This window comes from Bos indicus, unplaced genomic scaffold, assembly GCF_029378745.1.
Source record: "Bos indicus isolate NIAB-ARS_2022 breed Sahiwal x Tharparkar unplaced genomic scaffold, NIAB-ARS_B.indTharparkar_mat_pri_1.0 scaffold_64, whole genome shotgun sequence".
NCBI lineage: Eukaryota > Metazoa > Chordata > Mammalia > Artiodactyla > Bovidae > Bos > Bos indicus.
The window spans coordinates 259,704-277,995 of record NW_027223727.1 but is presented as its reverse complement, the minus strand read 5'-3'; the positions used below and the strand labels follow the sequence as shown (position 1 = coordinate 277,995).

Here is an 18,292-nt window from a genome sequence, read left to right as displayed (position 1 = left end):
TCTCAAGAGTCTTCTCCAACACCACAGTTCAAAAGCATCAATTCTTCGGTGCTCAGCCTTCTTCACAGTCCAGCTCTCACATCCATACATGACCACAGGAAAAACCATAGCCTTGACTAGATGGACCTTTGTTGGCAAAGTAATGTCTCTGCTTTTCAATATGCTATCTCGGTTGGTCATAACTTTTCTTCCAAGGAGTAAGTGTCTTTTAATTTCATGGCTGCAGTCACAATCTGCAGTGATTTTGGAGCCCAGAAAAATAAAGTCTGGCACTGTTTCCATTGTTTCCCCATCTATTTCCCATGAAGTGATGGGACCGGATGCCATGATCTTCATTTTCTGAATGTTGAGCTTTGAGCCAACTTTTTCACTCTCCACTTTCACTTTCATCAAGAGGCTTTTTTAGTTCCTCTTCACTTTCTGTTTAGTCACTATGAAATAAGCCCATTGTTGTTGATTAAACACTTGTATGAAGAACTGATGCTAAAAGGTTAGGATGGCAGGAGAACACATTTTAAATCTTTTTCTTTTTTCCCTTTTCTATCTCCATACAGGATTTGCAGAATTTGAAGGAAAGAGATCTAACTGTGACAGGAGATGGAGGAACCCCACTGAGTGAAGGACAGAAAGCCCGGGTCAGCCTCGCCAGGTAAGTGGGGTTTCAGTTGCCATCCGCCCCTCCTCCTCTGCGGCTCCTAGTGGACCTGAGCACACAGACCCCACTCACAAGGTGGGCCTATGTGAAGCAGGGTCTTGGCCCTTTCCCTGGGCTTGTGGAAGGAACCTGGAGTTGTTAGACACCATCATGATTCAGAGATGAGACCCAGTCAATGTGAAGTGTCCTCTCCTGATGTCTCTCTCTGTTTTCTAGAGCCGTGTATCAGGACGCAGACATCTACCTCCTGGACGATCCACTCAGTGCAGTGGACGCAAGAGTCAGCAGGCACTTGTTTGAACTGTGAGTTTGGTCCTGTTTTCTATCATCTCTGCTTTCCAGGAACCCTGTAGAGATCAGGGAAGAGAGCTCAGGAAAGCCTTTGTGCTGGAGACTCAGCTCACTCTGTCCTGGTGTCCCTCCCTTCCCTCCACAGAAGACCCATCATAGAGAAATTTTGCATCATGATGAGGTCAGGACAGGAAAATACAGCAGTTGCTTCCAGTGTGTGTAGGACAGTGGGGTCCATGCTTTAGGGAGTGAGGGAAACATGACAGATTCCCCCGTTACTTGCACTTGATGGATCCAGACATTGTGGATGGATCCAAACCCCAGGGATAAGAAGGATGATGTAAAGTTTTTAAATCAGAGAGTAGGACTTGGTAACCTGGTAATTGGCTGCCAATTCTTTTCCTTTGTCATTTGCTGAAGGCACATTAGAAGTGAATTTTTCCTGTTGGTTTATGCTTATTATTCTGTTGGTTTAGAAATACTTAGTAAAGTATTTACAAATGATTTAGAATTTACAGATGATTTATTCCACATCTGAGTATGGCTCAATTATTTAACATTTCTTCATGGATACTTACTAAAATTAATACTTAGACCCACATGTAGGGTTAACTTGAATTTGAAACTCAGTATCTTTTGGAATCTTTCTGAAGTCCTGACTCTTATTTTGTGTTTCTGGAATTTGTTGTCAGTGGCTCTTTCTTGGCCACAGAACTCCTGGAGAACAGGTCTGTTGCTTCTCTGTCCCAACACATGCTGACTGAGGCCTCTGGTGGAGTCTAGACTGACATCTTTGAAAGTCTCATGAATTCGCTTTTTCTGAAGCAGCCTCCACATCTACCCCATGGTTAGTTCCCTTGCTGTCGTTCACCTTGTTAAAGACAATGAGCCTTCCAGCTGCATATCAGCACCCTGCTGTATGCACTGAGATCGATACCCTTACAGATGTTCCTGCACAGAACCTCTTACTTTACAAGGAGGACAGTGATCCAGGAGAGGGGAAGGACCCACACTGGGCAGAATAAGGGAGACTAGGACACAGCCCTCATTCCTGCCACCAAGGAACCTGTCTCTGTGTGGAGCTTGTTAAGACAGATGCCAGGGGAAAGCTCAGCAGAGTCAAGGTTTAGAGAGTTTTGATACAGGATATAGTAAATGCTAAGTGGAAGTGGCAGCTGGAGACTTTCACTGAAGTTGGAAAGCTCCCTGTGCCCAGGGCTGGGCGGGAAGTGCCCTGGGGGCCTGCAGGCTGGGCAGGTGTGTGGAGGCTGAGAAGAGGACCCAGTTCCTTTGCTGAAGGAAGAGTAGAAGCTCAGGTATGGAGGGAGGAGGAAGCAGGGCTGAGGGGAGAACAGCAGGTAAGTCCTTGTCTGAAGGAGGTGGGGTGTTTGGCAGAGAGAAGCTATTTGGAAATTCTCGCTGTCAGGTTCTGTGTTACTTTGCTGGGGCTGTCTGTCCAGGCTGCTCTCACAGGAGACCACAGCCTGGGCAGCTTATAAAAAACAAAAATTTATCCCTCAGGATTCTGGAGGCTGGAAAAGTCCAAGCTGAGGGTGCTGAGAGATTCAGTGTCTGGTGAGGGCACGATTCCCATGTCCTCACGTGGGGAAGGGGTGAGGGAGCCCTGTGGGTCCCCTTTGTAAGGGCACTAATCTCTTTCATGTTGGCTCCACCCTCATGACCTGTCACCTCCCAATAGCTACACTTCTAGTACACAGTGGGAATTAGGTTTCAATATATGAATTTTGAGGACAAAAACATTCAGTCTATAGCAAGTTGTCACAGTTGGGGTGTTTAAAGAACAGAAATTCATTTTCTTACAGTCCTTGAGGCTGGAAGTTCGCCGTGTAGGCAGGTTTGGTTTCTGATGAGAATGTTGTCCTTGGCTGCTGGTGGCGTCTGCCTCGCTGTGTCCTCATATGATCTTCTGTCCATGTGCACCCCTGTCTCTGTCCTTTAAAAAAAAAAATTAAAATATAATTGATTTACGTTATTATGTTAATTTCTTTGTATGGCAAAGTTACTCAGTTATATACATACATACATTCTTTTAAATATTCTTTTCCATTATGGTTTATCTCGGATTATCAAATATAGCTCGCTACACTATACTGTAGGACCTTGTTGTTTATCCATTCTACACATAGTACTTCACATTCTGCTAACCCCAAATTCCCAGTCCATCCCTCCCCACACCCCTTCCACCCATGCAACCATAAGTCTGTTCACTATGTCTGTGAGTCTGTTTCTGTTTTGTCAATAGGTTCATTATTGCCATATTTTAGATTCTACATGTAAGTGATATCATATGATATTTGTCTTTCTCATTCTGACTTACTTCACTTAGTATGATAACCTCCAGGTCCATCCATTTTTCTGCAACTGGCATTCTTTTTCCTTTTTTTATGGCTGAGTAGTATTACATTATCTCCATGTACCACAACCATTCGTCTGTCGGTGGACATTACGTTGTTTCCATGTTTGGCTATTGTGAGTAGTGCTGCTATGAATATAGGGATACATGTCTTTTTGGTGTATGGTTTTGTGCATATATATGCCCAGGAGTAGGATTACTGGAATATAAGGTAATTCTACTTTTAGTTTTCTGAGGATCCTCCATGCTGTTTTCTACAGTGCCTGAAGCAACTTTCATTCCCAGCAGTAGTGTAGGAGGGCTCCCTTTTCTCCACACCCTCTCAGCCATTGTTATTTTAGTGTTGACCATTCTAACTGGTGTGAGGTGATGCCTCATTGTAGTTTTGATTTGCATTTCTCTGATAATTCCCAAGGGTGAGCTCCTTTACATGTGCCTATTGGCCGTCTGTATGTGTCTTTTGGAAAAGTGTCTATTTAGTCTTCTGCACATTTTTTGATCAGATTTTGTTGTTGTTCAGTTGTATGAGCTGTTTGTATATTTTAGAAATTAAGCCCTTGTTGGTCACATCGTTTGCAAATATTTTTTCCCAGTCTATAGGTTGTCTCTTCATTGTGTTTATGGTTTCCTTTGCTGTGCAAAATCTTGTAAATTTGATTAGGTCCTATTTGTTTATTTTTTTAATTAAAAAAATAATTGTGGCCATACCTGGTCTTTGTTGCTGTGATGGTTTTTCTCTAGTTGTGATGAGCAGGGACTACTCTCTATTTGTGGTGTGTGGACTTCTCATTGAGATGGCTTCTCTTGTTGCAGAGTATGGGGTCCTGCATGTGTGGGCTCAGTGGTTCCAGCTCCTGGGCTCCAGAGCTCAGCAGGTGGGATCTTCTGGGACCAGGAATGGATCCTGTGTCTCCTGCACTGGCAGGTGGATTCTTTACCACTGAGACACCATAGTTTTGTTTATATTTCTATTGCCTTAGAAGACTGACCTAAGAAAACATTGGTATAATTTATGTCGGAGAATATTTTGCCTTTAATCTCTTCTAGGAGTTTTATGGTGTCACATCTAATGATAAAGTCTTTAAGCCATTTTTAGTTTATTTTGTGCATGGTGGGAGGGTGTGTTCTAACTTCACTGATTTACATGCCTGTGTTTCTGTCCTTATGTCTTAGTCTCCTCTTCATCTAAGCACACCAGTCAGATCAGATTAGGTGCAATGTATTTAAGGGTAACAATTACTTCTTTATGGTCCCTGTCACCAAATTCTAAGGTGCTAATAACTAACATGACATGTGAATTTGAGGGGGATATGATTGGTGTAGAGCAGGCCTAGAATAGCAAAGTAAAAAGACTTCAGCAGAGTCAGTAGGTATGTGAGGAGCTCTGAGCTCTGGACACAAGGATCTGGGATTCCACATCCACTAACTGCGGATTGTTAGACTTTGCTGGAAACTGCCCAAATATAAGATGTTCGTAGTGTTGGGGTGATGAAAGAGTTGTGGAGATGGATGGTAGTGATGGCTGCACAACAATGTGAATGTACTTAATGCCACTATATGGCTATATGATTAAAATGGTAAATTTCATGTTAGGTATATTGTAACACACATACACACAAACCTGCATAGTAGCACTTAATCTTTGAGAACAGGAGAGAACAGGGTGAATGACACATGGCATGGCCTCCAGCTCTGATCTGACCCCCCTTTCCCAGCCTGTCCTGCTCATGACTTGAATTTTCCCTTAGAGAAGTGTCTTGTGTCTTGTCATGAGTTCAGTGACAGGCGCTAGTGCTGTGACAGGGATTCCTCACCCCCACCCTCCTGGTGTCATGAGTATCTTAGCCGCCTTGTTCCAAGTACCCCACCCTGAACTCACAAATGCGGTTACCCCATCTTGTGAGCATCTGCACATGTTCTCCATCAATGAAGGAACAGATTCTGTTGGTCATAGCATCCATGTCACAGGGAGAGGAGAGCAAGGCATTTTGGTGCCAAGTAGAGTGTGCTGATCACAGAAGTTCTCCTGAGTTCTTTTTCAAACACAGGAGATATTTATAAAATCCTCTCAAATATTTGGGTGTACCACTTTGGATATATACTTGATAGAAGCAAGCTTAAGACTGTTGTTCGTAATCAGAACCACACACTCTATCGGGAAATTTAAAGCAGAGAGTGTGAAAGCAATTTAGGAAACCACTCAGCAGCAACTGGAGAGTGTTCTCAAGTTAGAGAATCAGATGGAACAATATGCTGTGAGATATGGTGGTTGTGTGGAAACTTGGTCATGGGGAGGGTTTTGTATTAAAAGTGAATGAATTACACTTCTACTTGCTGTTAACAGTTTCCTTCAGTCATGAATTTATATCCAAGGTCATTGAGGTTCATGACTTTTACAACTTTATGCTGTGAACATGGTGGATTCTAGCATCTACAGAAGGTGAGGGGCCTTATATGAACTGATGCAGTCTCACCTGTGTCCAGCCATGGATCCCATCCTTGTTCAGCCCCATATCACCAGACCCCTGCCTCCTGCATCATCAGCTCTTGGGGTCTGTCCTAATCAGACTCCCACACTGCTGTCTACACAGCTCATCACATGTTCCAGCCTTTTATGGACACTGCCCACCCCCCACCTCCCACCCCCCACCCCGCCCCATTAAGGAAGCAGCTCCAGGTCCTCAAACAGGCTTGCTTCTTCTGCCCCCATCAGCTTTTCCAGCTCGTCCCCCACACCCACTCGGTATCCAGCTGTGCTGGCTCTGTGGGGCTCCTTTCTCACCCCCGTCTGTCTGTACACACTGGTCCCTCTGTTCAGAGCCAGGGAGCAGTGCACAGGACACAGAAGGAAGGTGGAAGAAGGGACCTGCCATTCCCTCCTTCTCCTCCAGGGGCCGCCCTGCCCTTCGTCTTCCCACAGCCCTCAGTGGGTGCACTTGACGATTTATGAGTCCCCCTGCCACCTATAAACTATGAATGCAGGAAGGTGCCTTAGCCCAGCATCTTCTGTCCCAGGAACCCTGCACCTGCTGTGCCTTCTTCCAGAATGTTTCTCTAGATAGTCACAGGGCTCCCATGTCTCCACATCTAAGACAGCAACTCCCCTTGTTTTTCCTTCAGAGCACAGGTCACAGCCCAATAGCACATTTTCTATACTTGTTCAGGGTGTCCTCTACATGGTGCAGAGTATTCTCTTCTATCTTGACCTGTGGGTGGGTCCTCAGCACTTAGGACAGTGCCTGGCTCCTCAACAAACCTCTGCTGATTGAATGAATGGAGGTGGGGACTCTCTCTGTCTTATTTGTATCACCTTCACCACGGGATGTGTCCCCTCTTAATACAGCCCTTATATAGGATTATATGTGGGATCATAGAATTAACACAGCCTTTATATAGGAATAACTGTTATTCAACTGGTTGCTGACTCAATCATTTCTATTGCATGACTTGGAAATCTTTACAAACTTGGAAAAGAGTGTATTGTTCTAGTGACTTGGATGAAAGCATTATTTAGGAAAAGTTCCAAGCCATCAACTGATCACTTCATTGTAATTATTTGTATTACCTTATCTGTGATGGAATGTTAGGAAGAAAACATCTTAAAACTTTTGGGTTGATTCATTTTGGACGTAACACCCCATCATATTTGATTAACATCCACCTTTAGGGACTATTGGCAGGCAATTATGAATTAAGGAGAAAAAATTCTGTTTGAAAACTTTAGTTCTAAGTTGAAAAGGTGTTAATCAAGAAACAGGTACAAACACTGAGCTGACGGATGTCAAAAGGTGAGAATGAATCCTTTTGGACTTAACAAAACAATGGTGTATGTTTCTACATCCAGGGGTCTTGCTTTTGATCACAGACCCAGTGTCCAGAGTGTCCCCTTAGGACTTTTCTATCCTGAGTCCAAAGCACATGACTGCTTGTGGTTATGGAGGAGTGAAGAAGGGGCCTGACCTTTACTGAGTGGATTGGTGGTTTGATTTGTCAGAATGTGTGGATGAGTTGTCATTGACCTTGTTTGAGATGAAGAAATTGAGGTTGGGTTGCTCATCTGACGTCAGTTCTGTGAGAGGAGCTGAGATGCAGTCTGCTGGCTCCAGACTCTCCATCTGACTCACTCACAGGCTGAGCTGTGGCCCAGGTTCCTGAGATTTGCTCTGTGAGGGGCTGGGGCACCCAGAGTACCTGCCTGGAGCCCTGCCTGTGGTCACCAGGGCCCCAGACTCAGCCATTTGCTTCCCTGGAGGGGTTGTGAACCCTGTGGGATGAGACTACAGCTGAGTCCCTAGAGGTCTACGTTTGAAATGTAGGAGTAGTTTTTTTTAACTGTGAAAAAAATTTAAGGTTGAAGACTGAGGGTGTCTTGACTAAGAGAACTGATGTGTCCTCTGAGCCACTGGATGATTTCCACTGTGATTTGGGCCATTTGGATTCTGTTCTTTTACTTTTATGTTTGGAAGGTGTTCAGTCCTAATGAAAGAAGACTTGCTTCCTAGATGGAACTGGGATTGTTGTAGAGAGTGACAGAGGCCATGCTGACATTTATTTTATATCTAACATTCTTTGGGAAGAAGTGTCTAACAAATGCACTCTGGCAAAGATTACCAAGAATTGATTAATTTTTTGTTGTGAATATTTACATCATTTGTCGGGGTCCAGCCTCGGCTGATCCAGGGAGTTCGAAGCGGGGACGGCATTGGCGAGGATCAGAATACAAAAACTTCAATTAGATATTAATTAAAGATGTAAAGAGTAATAGAATGAGGATAGCTCAGTAGGAAAATTCAGTGGAGAAAAGAGGCTGAGTAGCTTGGTTTACACGGGAGACCAATAAAACTTCAAGACAAGAAGCTTGCACCACTTACGTAAGCTGCAGGCGTCCTTCTATTCTCCCGAAGGAGAGGAGACACTGAGGCCTCCCCAGTCGGATCTTAGAAGCCCAGGCATAATTAGTAAGCATGGTGGGTTCCGCGCTCCAGATGGAGACTCAGCCAGAGTGAGAGAGAGAGCGACATGGGGAGACCAGTATTTCGAGAAACTGATCCCAATTATTTATTTTCCATGGTCTACTTTTATACACTGAGATGTTATTCAAAAGTCACGCGGGGTCAGCAGTCCTGACTTTTATCAAGTCAGGTGCTTCATACAAATGTATACAGAGGTCTTAGGGGTGTTACATCATCTTCTGGCCAGGGGGCCTGCTGACAATTTATGACCCTCTCCTTGTGACAGCGGTCAGTCAACCAGGACACTTATTTCTCCAGGGGTGATTATTCTTAAAACAGACTCCACCCAAATAAAGTTACATTCCTATAGGGTGAGGGTGTAGTGGGTTTTAGTTAAGGAAAGAATTTACTTAGCCTAAGGTCTAACGTGATTAATATCAAAGGTTAATACTTATTTCTTCTGTATATTCATTAATGTGTGTAAGGGCAGGGGGTATGGAGACTTAGCAACAAACATTGGCTCAACAAATGAAAAACCCTTCACCAATACAATTTCTAATCAGCCCATTATACTTATAGTTTTCTAACTTTTCTAAGGAACCTGTTTTTAGAAGGTTTAAAGCATCTCGTGCCTCTCACGGTTGGGAGGCTGTGAGCAATCACATGTGGCTGGACAAGCCTGTCAGGCAGGCTAGAGAACCTTCAGAGGAGTTTGTAGGTTAAAACACTCTTGTCACACCCAGGAGTTTTTATTAACTGGAACTCTAGGTTAACTCCTTCTCTGAAAGAGGTGGTGGGGGACAGCCCCCTGTAAAGTCAGAGGTGTAGGTGGGAGCACAAAATGATAAAGCAGGCAGGCTCTGGTTATGGGGGTAGATGCTCGAGGATTTCCAGGGGGACTCCTGAGGCTCGATCCGACCTTTGTGTATGTCGAGCCTCCTTCCTCATGACCTTTGCCACGGGTGGAGTGCCTCACGCTGGCCCCCAGTAATCATTAATTATAAATAATCATCTAGAAAGCTAAGAATGTACACATTTTTAAATGACATGGCTCCCTCTTCTCCTATTCCCAAATAGTGATAAAATAGTGTTTTAGTTTAGTCAAGTTTTGAAATCTCAGTATTACTCAGTTGTTTTCCTTTATGAAACATGTAAATAATTGTTAAGCTGAGTTTTAGAGGAAAAGACTTAGCTGTTAGTGCCACCTTCACTGGACTGATTTTAAGAATTTTTTGTAGCAGTAGATTCAAATTTGCTGCTGATAAATTTAAGAACCTAGTTGGATTAATTGACTATGTTTATTTATTATTGATTTGGCATTTAAACTAAAGATCTTTGGTTGCTATGTGGTCTTTGTCTCACTGTTTTTAAAATATGTTTTCAGTTTAAGGCACTCCATTAATGTGCTTTTGATTTCTGTACCTTTTACATTTATAGGTGTGTTCGTCAGGCCTTGAAGGAGAAGATCACAATTTTAGTCACTCATCAGTTGCAATACCTAAAAGATGCAAGTCAGATTCTGATATTGAAAGATGTAAGTAATTTCTAGAAGTCTGTGGAATTGCTAGCCCTCAGATGTGTTGGGAGAAGGCAATGGCAACCCACTCCAGTACTCTTGCCTGGAAAATCCCATGAACGGAGGAGCCTAGTAGGCTGCAGTCTGTGGGGTCACAAAGAGTCAGACACGACTGAGCGACTTCACTTTCACTTTTCACTTTCATGCATTGGAGAAGGAAATGGCAACCCACTCCAGTGTTCTTGCCTGGAAAATCCCAGGGATGGAGCCTGTTTGGGCTGCCGTCTATGGGGTCGCACAGAGTCGGACACAACTGAAATGACTTAGCAGCATCAGCAGAAGCAGTAACAGCAGTGTTGAAGGACAGACCTCCTTTCTGGCCACTTTCCTTGGATTCATGGTAAACACCCTCTTCTCCCTCAGTTTTTCACCCTCTTCTCAGAGCTGGTGTTCACACCTTGGAGGATGAATCTAAAGCTCTGTAGAAGTGTCACTATTACACTCTAAGCCATATAAACCCTAAAGTGTGTAAGAGTGCAACTACAGGATTATTGAATCATCCCTGCTCTAATGAAGTTTGTTAAGGATAATGATGCAGTTTTATTTAGAACTTTTTATTTTCCTCTTCCGTGACTTAAGTCAAAGTGTATTACTTACAAATTAGAGATTCTAAGATCTGATGGTATCCAAGAGATTCTCATACATAGTTTGCCTAAAGAGCATCTTCCATTAACTCCAGAAGTGAGGTTGGGTAGCCGAGCACCTGGATCAGAGATGCCCTCTCTGCTGGTGTCTCCAGTTGCTAGTCTCCCTGCCCAGGTCTCTTGTGTGTGCAGCAGGAGGACAAAGCTCTGCCTTCACGGGGCTCCTGTTCTTATGGGGACGGATGTGACAAAGAGGGAGTGAGAGTGACATCCTAGCCTCTCTAAAAAGCTGGTGCCTAATGGGGTCTGAGTGACATGAAGGTAGGGGTCACACAGTCATCTAGGGGAGGGGTCTGCGGCAGGGAGTCCTGAGGAAGGAGCTGAACTGGCAGGTTGGAGGAACAGCAGGAAGACAAGTGTGTCTGAGGAGAGTGAGCAGGGGATGTGGAGGGAGCTGGTCTCTGAGCAGTGGCCAGGGGACGGGAACTGGCATGGAAGTCTTGGATGGCCCAGAGCAGAGGAGCAATGTGGTCTGATATCAAATTTGAGAGATTTCTCTGATGGTCACTGGAGGGGTGACAGGAGAAGCAATTCCAGGTCTTAGTAAAGCTGAGAAGACAGAAATGTGGACTCAGGCTAGAGTATCAGCTTCTAGAGCTGCTGTAACCAAGTACTGCCAACTGGGTGACTTAAAACAGCAGAAGTTTATCGTCTCCCTGCTCTGGAGGCTACGGGTCCCAAATCCAGGTGCTGGCAGGGCTGTGTTCTCCCTGAAGGCTCCAGGGGAGAATCCTTCCTTCCAGCCTCTGGTGTTTGCCAGCCTTCCTTGTGTTCCTTGGCTTCCAACTGCAGCACTATGTTCTCTGCCTCTGATACCACTTGGCCATTGTCCCTGTGTCTGGGCCTCTTCTCATAAGATCATCAGTCATATTGGATTAGGGTCACCCTGCACCAGTGCGACCTCATCTTAACTTGATTACATCTGGAAAGACCCTGTTTCCAAATAAGGTTATGTTCACAGATGTCACGTTTGAACTTATCTTTTTGAGGAGGCAGCACCATCCGACCCACAGCTCCTAGCATAGTTGGGAGGTGGGGTTTAGTGAGAAGTTTTCAGACTTGGGTGGTAGTTTGATGCTTCACTTTTTGGCTCATTTACATCTGGTCCTCAGCATCTTTTTCTTTAGCACCTGAATGTTCCACAGAACCTTGGTCAGATACTTGACTTATGAAATAAATCTCTGCTCCAAGAAAGATTATTAAAATACAGAACCTCTGTCTCTCTGGAAGCAGTTCCATGTGTCTCCTCTAGGAATGTGACTCCTCTCCACTCCTGTAGGAATGGGGAGAGGAGCTAAGATTTTTCAAGCTTGAGAGCAGTTGACTTCATGTACAAAAGGGGCACTTCTAGTGTGTAAATCCCAGTGTTGACGGTGTTATGAGCACAGGATTCGTGGGCAGGAGAATAACCTACTTACCAGTCCCTAGATGTTTTCAGTTCAGTTCAGTCGCTCAGTTGTGTCTGACTCTTTGGGACCCCATGAATTGCAGCACGCCAGGCCTCCCTGTCCATCACCAACTCCCAGAGTTCACTGAGACTCACGTCCATCGAGTCAGTGATGCCATCCAGCAATCTCATCCTCTGTCGTCCCCTTCTCCTCTTGCCCCCAATCCCTCCCAGCATCAGAGTCTTTTCAATGAGTCAACTCTTCGCATGAGGTGGCCAAAGTACTGGAGTTTCAGCTTTAGCATCATTCCTTCCAAAGAAATCCCAGGGTTAATCTCCTTCAGAATGGACTGGTTGGATCTCCTTGCAGTCCAAGGGACTCTCAAGAGTCTTCTCCAACACCACAGTTAAAAAGCATCAATACTTCGGTGCTCAGCTTTCTTTATAGTCCAACTCTCACATCCATACATGACCACTGGAGGAAACCATAGCCTTGACTAGACGGACCTTTGTTGGCAAAGTAATGTCTCTGCTTTTGAATATGCTATCTAGGTTGGTCATAACTTTCCTTCCAAAGAGTAAGCGTCTTTTAATTTCATGGCTGCAGTCACCATCTGTAGTGATTTTGGAGCCCAGAAAAATAAAGTCTGACACTGTTTCCACTGTTTCCCCATCTATTTCCCATGAAGTGATGGGACCGGATGCCATAATCTTTGTTTTCTGAATGCTGAGCTTTAAGTCAACTTTTTCACTCTCCACTTTCACTTTCATCAAGAGGCTTTTGAGTTCCTCTTCACTTTCTGCCATAAGGGTGGTGTCATCTGCATATCTGAGGTTATTGATATTTCTCCTAGCAATCTTGATTCCAGCTCATGCTTCTTCCAGTCCAGCGTTTCTCATGATGTACTCTGTATATAAGTTAAATAAGCAGGGGGACAATATACAGCCTTGACGTACTCCTTTTCCTATATGGAACCAGTCTGTTGTTCCATGTCCAGTTCTAACTGTTGCTTCCTGACCTGCATAACAGGTTTCTCAAGAGGCAGGTCAGGTGGTCTGGTATTCCCATCTCTTTCAGAATTTTCCACAGTTTATTGTGATCCACACAGTCAAAGGCTTTGGCATAGTCAATAAAGCAGAAATCGATGTTTTTCTGGAACTCTCTTGCTTTTTCCATGATCCAGCAGATGTTGGCAGTTTGATCTCTGGTCCTCTGCCTTTTCTAAAATCAGCTTGAACATGAGGAAATTCACAGTTCACATATTGCTGAAGCCTGGCTTGGAGAATTTTGAGCATTACTTTACTAGCATGTGAGATGAGTGCAATTGTGTGGTAGTTGGAGCATTCTTTGGCATTGCATTTCTTTGGGATTGGAATGAAAACTGACCTTTTCCAGTCCTGTGGCCATTGCTGAATTTTCCAAATTTGCTGGCATATTGAGTGTAGCACTTTCACAGCATCATCTTGCAGGATTTGAAATAGCTCAACTGGAATTCCATCACCTCCACTAGCTTTGTTCGTAGTGATCTTTATAAGGCCTACTGGACTTCACATTTCAGGATGTCTGGCTCTAGGTCGATGATCACATCATTGTAATTATCTGGGTCGTGAAGATCTTTTTTTTATAGTTCTGTGTATTCTTGCCACCTCTTCTTAATATCTTCTGTTATGTCCATACCGTTTCTGTCCTTTATCAAGCCCATCTTTGCATGAAATGTTCCCTTGGTATATCTAATTTTCTTGAAGAGATCTCTAGTCTTTCCCATTCTGTTGTTTTCCTCTATTTCTTTTTATTGTTCGCTGAAGAAGGCTTTCTTATCTCTCCTTGCTATTCTTTGGAACTCTGCATTCAGATGCTTATATCTTTCCTTTTCTCCTTTGCTTTTCACTTCTCTTCTTTTCACAGCTATTTGTAAGGCCTCCCCAGACAGCCATTTTGCTTTTTTGCATTTCTTTTCAACGGGGATGGTCCTGATTCCTGTCTCCTGTACAATGTCACGAACCTCATTCCATAGTTCATCAGGCACTCTATCTATCAGATCTCGGCCCTTAAATCTATTTCTCACTTCCATTGTATAATCATAAGGGATTTGATTTAGGTCATACCTGAATGGTCTAGTGGTTTTCCCTACTTTCTTCAATTTAGGTCTGAATTTGGTAATAAGGAGTTCATGATCTGAGCCACAGTCAGCTCCCAGTCTTGTTTTTGTTGACTGTATAGAGCTTCTCCATCTTTGGGTGCAATGAACATAATAAATCTGATTTTGGTGTTGACCATCTGATGATGTCCATGTGTAGAGTCTTCTCTTGTGTTGTTGGAAGAGGGCGTTTGCTATGACCAGTGCATTTTCTTGGCAAAACTCAGTTAGTCTTTGCCCTGCTTCATTCAGTATTCCAAGGCCAAATTTACCTGTTACACCAGGTATTTCTTGACTTCCTACTTTTGCATTCCAATTCCCTATAATGAAAAGGACATCTTTTTTGGGTGTTAGTTCTAAAAGGTCTTGTAGGTCTTCATAGAACCGTTAAACTTCAGCTTCTTCAGCATTATTGGTTGAGGCATAGGCTTGGATTACTGTTATATTGAATGGTTTGCCTTGGAAACGAATGTTTTAGATGTTTTAGAGTCCCCTATCGCTTCCTTTGAGGGCACTGCCCCCAGTTTTAGTACTTACAAAATAACTGTTTGTCCACTGGTGGGCGCTCTTGTATGAGTTGGAGTCCATCCTCATTGTTGGGTCTCTCTCTTGTAGCTGAGGGGAGATGGCTACCCCCTTGTCCCCTCAGAATTGTCAGCACTTGGCTGCTGTGTGAAATTTCTGTCTTTATACTTCTAGTCATTTCATTGTGCATATTAGAGATATGAAGTTGTGAGTGGTGATTTTATTAAAGAGGTATGTGAATTTTTCCTGCCAAGTGGAACAAGACACAATATATCCTGCATAATTTTCTAGTTCTGCAGTATCAGATGGTACCCAGATGCTTCACTGGGTTTCTCCTAGTCGCTCACCTCAAGACATAGGGTGAGAGGGGTCCTAGCTAGGGTCCTGGGCCATCTTCTTCCACCTGACCTGCATTAACCAGAGCTGCTCTCATTTGATGAGTTTTGCATCCTGAGAATTTTTTCCCTAAAGTTTTATTTGCCACTCAATGATCACCTGAATCTTATTTCAGGGTCAGAAATAGTGAAACATCTGCACATTATTTTGACTTTATAAGGGAGGGAAACTGCAATGATGTGTTCAAAGAACATGATTAGATTGGCTGTAGTTTAAGCAGCTGCCTGATTGGGGAAGCCTGGTTGGTTGCTTGTGGTCGGTTGGTGTGAAGTTTTCTCTTGCATCTGTGTGCACTGATTGTGGCTTAGGTTTTGGTTTGCAGGCGCAGACTGTCAAGGCATTAGAGCCACCCCAACCTCATGGCCTCTTTGTTTAATTATTTTAACAGATGGAATATTGAATTTTCATTTGGGAACTTCGTTGATCCTTGTGTCTCTCTAATGCACTCTAAGTCCTCCAGGACAGTTGTAAGGACCATGAATAATGCAGCTTATGGGTTCCCTGTTCAAGGCTGGTTCCTACATGTCCTGTCCCAGCCGGGGCACATGATACTGTGATAGTGAAGGTGGTCAGTGGAAATTTAATGAGCGACTGTTACGTATGCAGATGTGCTTGTGCCCACCTCTGTGTCAGTATTTTCTTTTTCTGGAATACTCTCCCCAGGGTTTTAATTTTTTTTAAATTTTGCTTGTCACGTGAGGTTTCTCTGAGTTCTCTTGTCTCTAGAGATTGTGCTGATCCTCCCAGCAACTTCTGTACTTCTTGCTTCCCTAAGTGTCCATGGTAGTTATGTGAACAGCCTCCATTTTTAACCCACAAGAACACATTTCTTTCAAATACCCCAGCACTTAACACAGGGGGTTTGGCAGAGAACAGAATGCTCAGTTTCTGTTTGAGTTGGCTTATATTTCTCAACAAGAATTCTAGACCAGGTATCTTTTATTTTCTTCAAAAATAATAATTTAAGACCAGATAACATTTTCATGCAGAGAAGGCAATGGCACCCCACTCCAGTACTCTTGCCTGGAAAATCCCACTGGATGGAGAGCCTGGAAGGCTGCAGTCCATGAGGTCACACATAGTTGGACACGACTGAAGTGTCTTAGCAGCAGCAAATTTCTTGATTAGTATTCCGGTTGGTTTAATATTATCGAGGGCTTCCCTGGTGCTCAGATGGGTAAAGAATCTGCCTGCAATGTGGGAGACCCGGGCTTCAATCCCTGGGTCAGGAAAATCCTTGGAGAAGGGGAATGGCAACCAACTCCAGTATTATTGCCTGAGAATCCCATGGACAGTGGAGCCTAGCAGGCTACAGTCCCTTGGTGTTGAAACGAGTCAGACCACACTGAGCAGCTAACAATATTATCAAATGTAAATTAATTCCTCTCAATTTTTTTTTTTTTATTTTATTTTAGGACAAAACGGTGGAAAGAGGGACTTACTCTGAGTTCCTGAAATCTGGGGTAGATATTTTTTCCCTTTTTGAGAAGAGAAATAAGCAGCCTGGATCATCTCCAGTTCTAGGAACTCCTACTCTGATTCCGAGTCTTTGGTTCGGTCTCCATCGTCTCCAGACCCTCCTTAAAGATGCAGTTCCAGAAGACCAAGATGTGAGTTTCTATCCTGCAGAATGCCCGAATCTGTCTGCTTTTGGTGGCCTCATGGACCTTCAGTCTGCTCCACTCATGACATATTCCTTTGTCCCCAAAGTAGATCCTAAGGTTCCAAAGTCTTATTCCATGGAATGGATAGAAGAACATGAAAGGAGCAAGCCTGCTTGGAGTTCCCCTTTGGGTGTAGGTTAGAGAATCTTATGGGGACCAGGAGTGGGTGCACTGCTGTGAATTTCTGGGTGCTTGTGGCTCACACTGAAATAAGAACTCTTACATTTACCATAGTTACATCCTAATTGCTCTGGTGGCCCCTGGGTCCCCTTATGCATCCAGAGGCTTAATGTGAAGACACCCTTAGATGAGGCCTCCTGTGATCACATTAAATCAGTTCTTTTCCTATATGTTGGAATGTCTGGCACTGCAGGTGTTGATGGTAGTATTTTGCCCTATTGTCAGAAGGTAACATGTGCAAAGGACCTGACACCTGGTAGACACTTTGGAGTTAGTTTCCGTCTTCATCTTTCTTACCAGTCAAGACCAACAACCACATCTTATCCACCTTGAAATCCCAGTGGCCAGCATAGAGCTGTGGACATCCTAGCCTCCTGTGACTATAATGCATTTTAAGTCCTCCAGACAGAAATGCAGAAATGCCCTAGATCTCCCTTAAAAACATACACAGATATTTCTCAATATCCAAACCAGGAGCCTGGATAATTCTGTTAAGCATTCAGATTAGTTATTCAGTTTCTAAACTCAGGAATCACTCTCTGAAGTTTAAGAACCAAATAGATTCAGATCAAAAGTCCCCTGCTATCCAGATTTTCATGACTCTTACCCACTGTATGAACTTAGTTTATTGCATTTGTCTAGTATTTTGATCCCCAAGTACAGTTTAAACTTTCCATCATTGAGTGATACAAGTCATCTAGAGAGATACATTAATTCCATATCATTTTACACATTATTTTAGAACAAGCTTCTGCATTTGTCCTTGAATCAGGTAGGCTGTACTTGTGCTGACAGTCATGGTTGACTTTAAGCAAAGTCATCCAGCAGTGCATAACCTTGTGAAAATGATGTTTCCTTATTTCTAATAGATTTCTAGTAGTGGGATAGCTGGGTAAACACCTATGTGTTTTGGCCAGATATTCCCACACCCTTCTCCATAGGAAATGGACCATCTTGTACTCTCACCAGTGTATGAGATGTGTCTGTTTTCTACAGCTTTGCAGTGAGGCCATTGTTGAACTCTTGAAATTTGGAGTTCATCATTTAAAATTCATCTCTCACTGCCATTTTCCCCTTCCAGACTGAGAATATACAAGTTACACTACCTCTAGAGGACTATTTGGAAGGAAAAGTTGGTTTTAAGACCTATAAGAATTACTTCACAGCTGGTGCTGGCTGGCCCCTCATCACCTTCCTTATTCTAGTAAACATTGCAGCTCAGTTACGTAAGGGCATTTATTTTGGTTTGTGCACTCAGATTGATAATTACATACTATTTATACTGTATTTTGGACTTCCCCGGTGGCTCAGATGGGTAAAGCGTCTGTCTACAATGCAGGAGACCTGGGTTCGATCCCTGAGTCAGGAAGATTCCCTGGAGAAGTAAATGGCAACCCACTCCAGTACTCTTGCCTAGAAATCCCATGGACGGAGGAGCTGGTGAGGCTACTGCCCATGAGGTCGCAAAGAGTGGACACGAGTCTGAGCAACTTCACTTTCACTATACTGT

At 43.7% G+C, this 18,292-nt stretch overlaps 2 protein-coding genes across 2 annotated transcripts in view; both read left to right on the top strand.

Annotated features, from left to right (window-relative positions):
* The window catches only part of LOC139182031 (ATP-binding cassette sub-family C member 4-like), a 404,344-nt gene that overhangs the window by 255,295 nt on the left and 130,757 nt on the right, over nucleotides 1-18,292 (top strand). The gene's annotated exons all lie outside the window — the stretch shown is intronic.
* LOC139182035 (ATP-binding cassette sub-family C member 4-like) overlaps nucleotides 1-18,292 on the top strand; it is a 52,306-nt gene that overhangs the window by 31,760 nt on the left and 2,254 nt on the right. Inside the window, exons 7-11 of the mRNA XM_070785518.1 lie at nucleotides 555-649; nucleotides 872-958; nucleotides 9,710-9,806; nucleotides 16,354-16,548; nucleotides 17,864-18,030. Coding sequence (XP_070641619.1) covers nucleotides 555-649; nucleotides 872-958; nucleotides 9,710-9,806; nucleotides 16,354-16,548; nucleotides 17,864-18,030 — 641 coding nt within the window. The remainder of the gene's footprint in view (nucleotides 1-554; nucleotides 650-871; nucleotides 959-9,709; nucleotides 9,807-16,353; nucleotides 16,549-17,863; nucleotides 18,031-18,292) is intronic.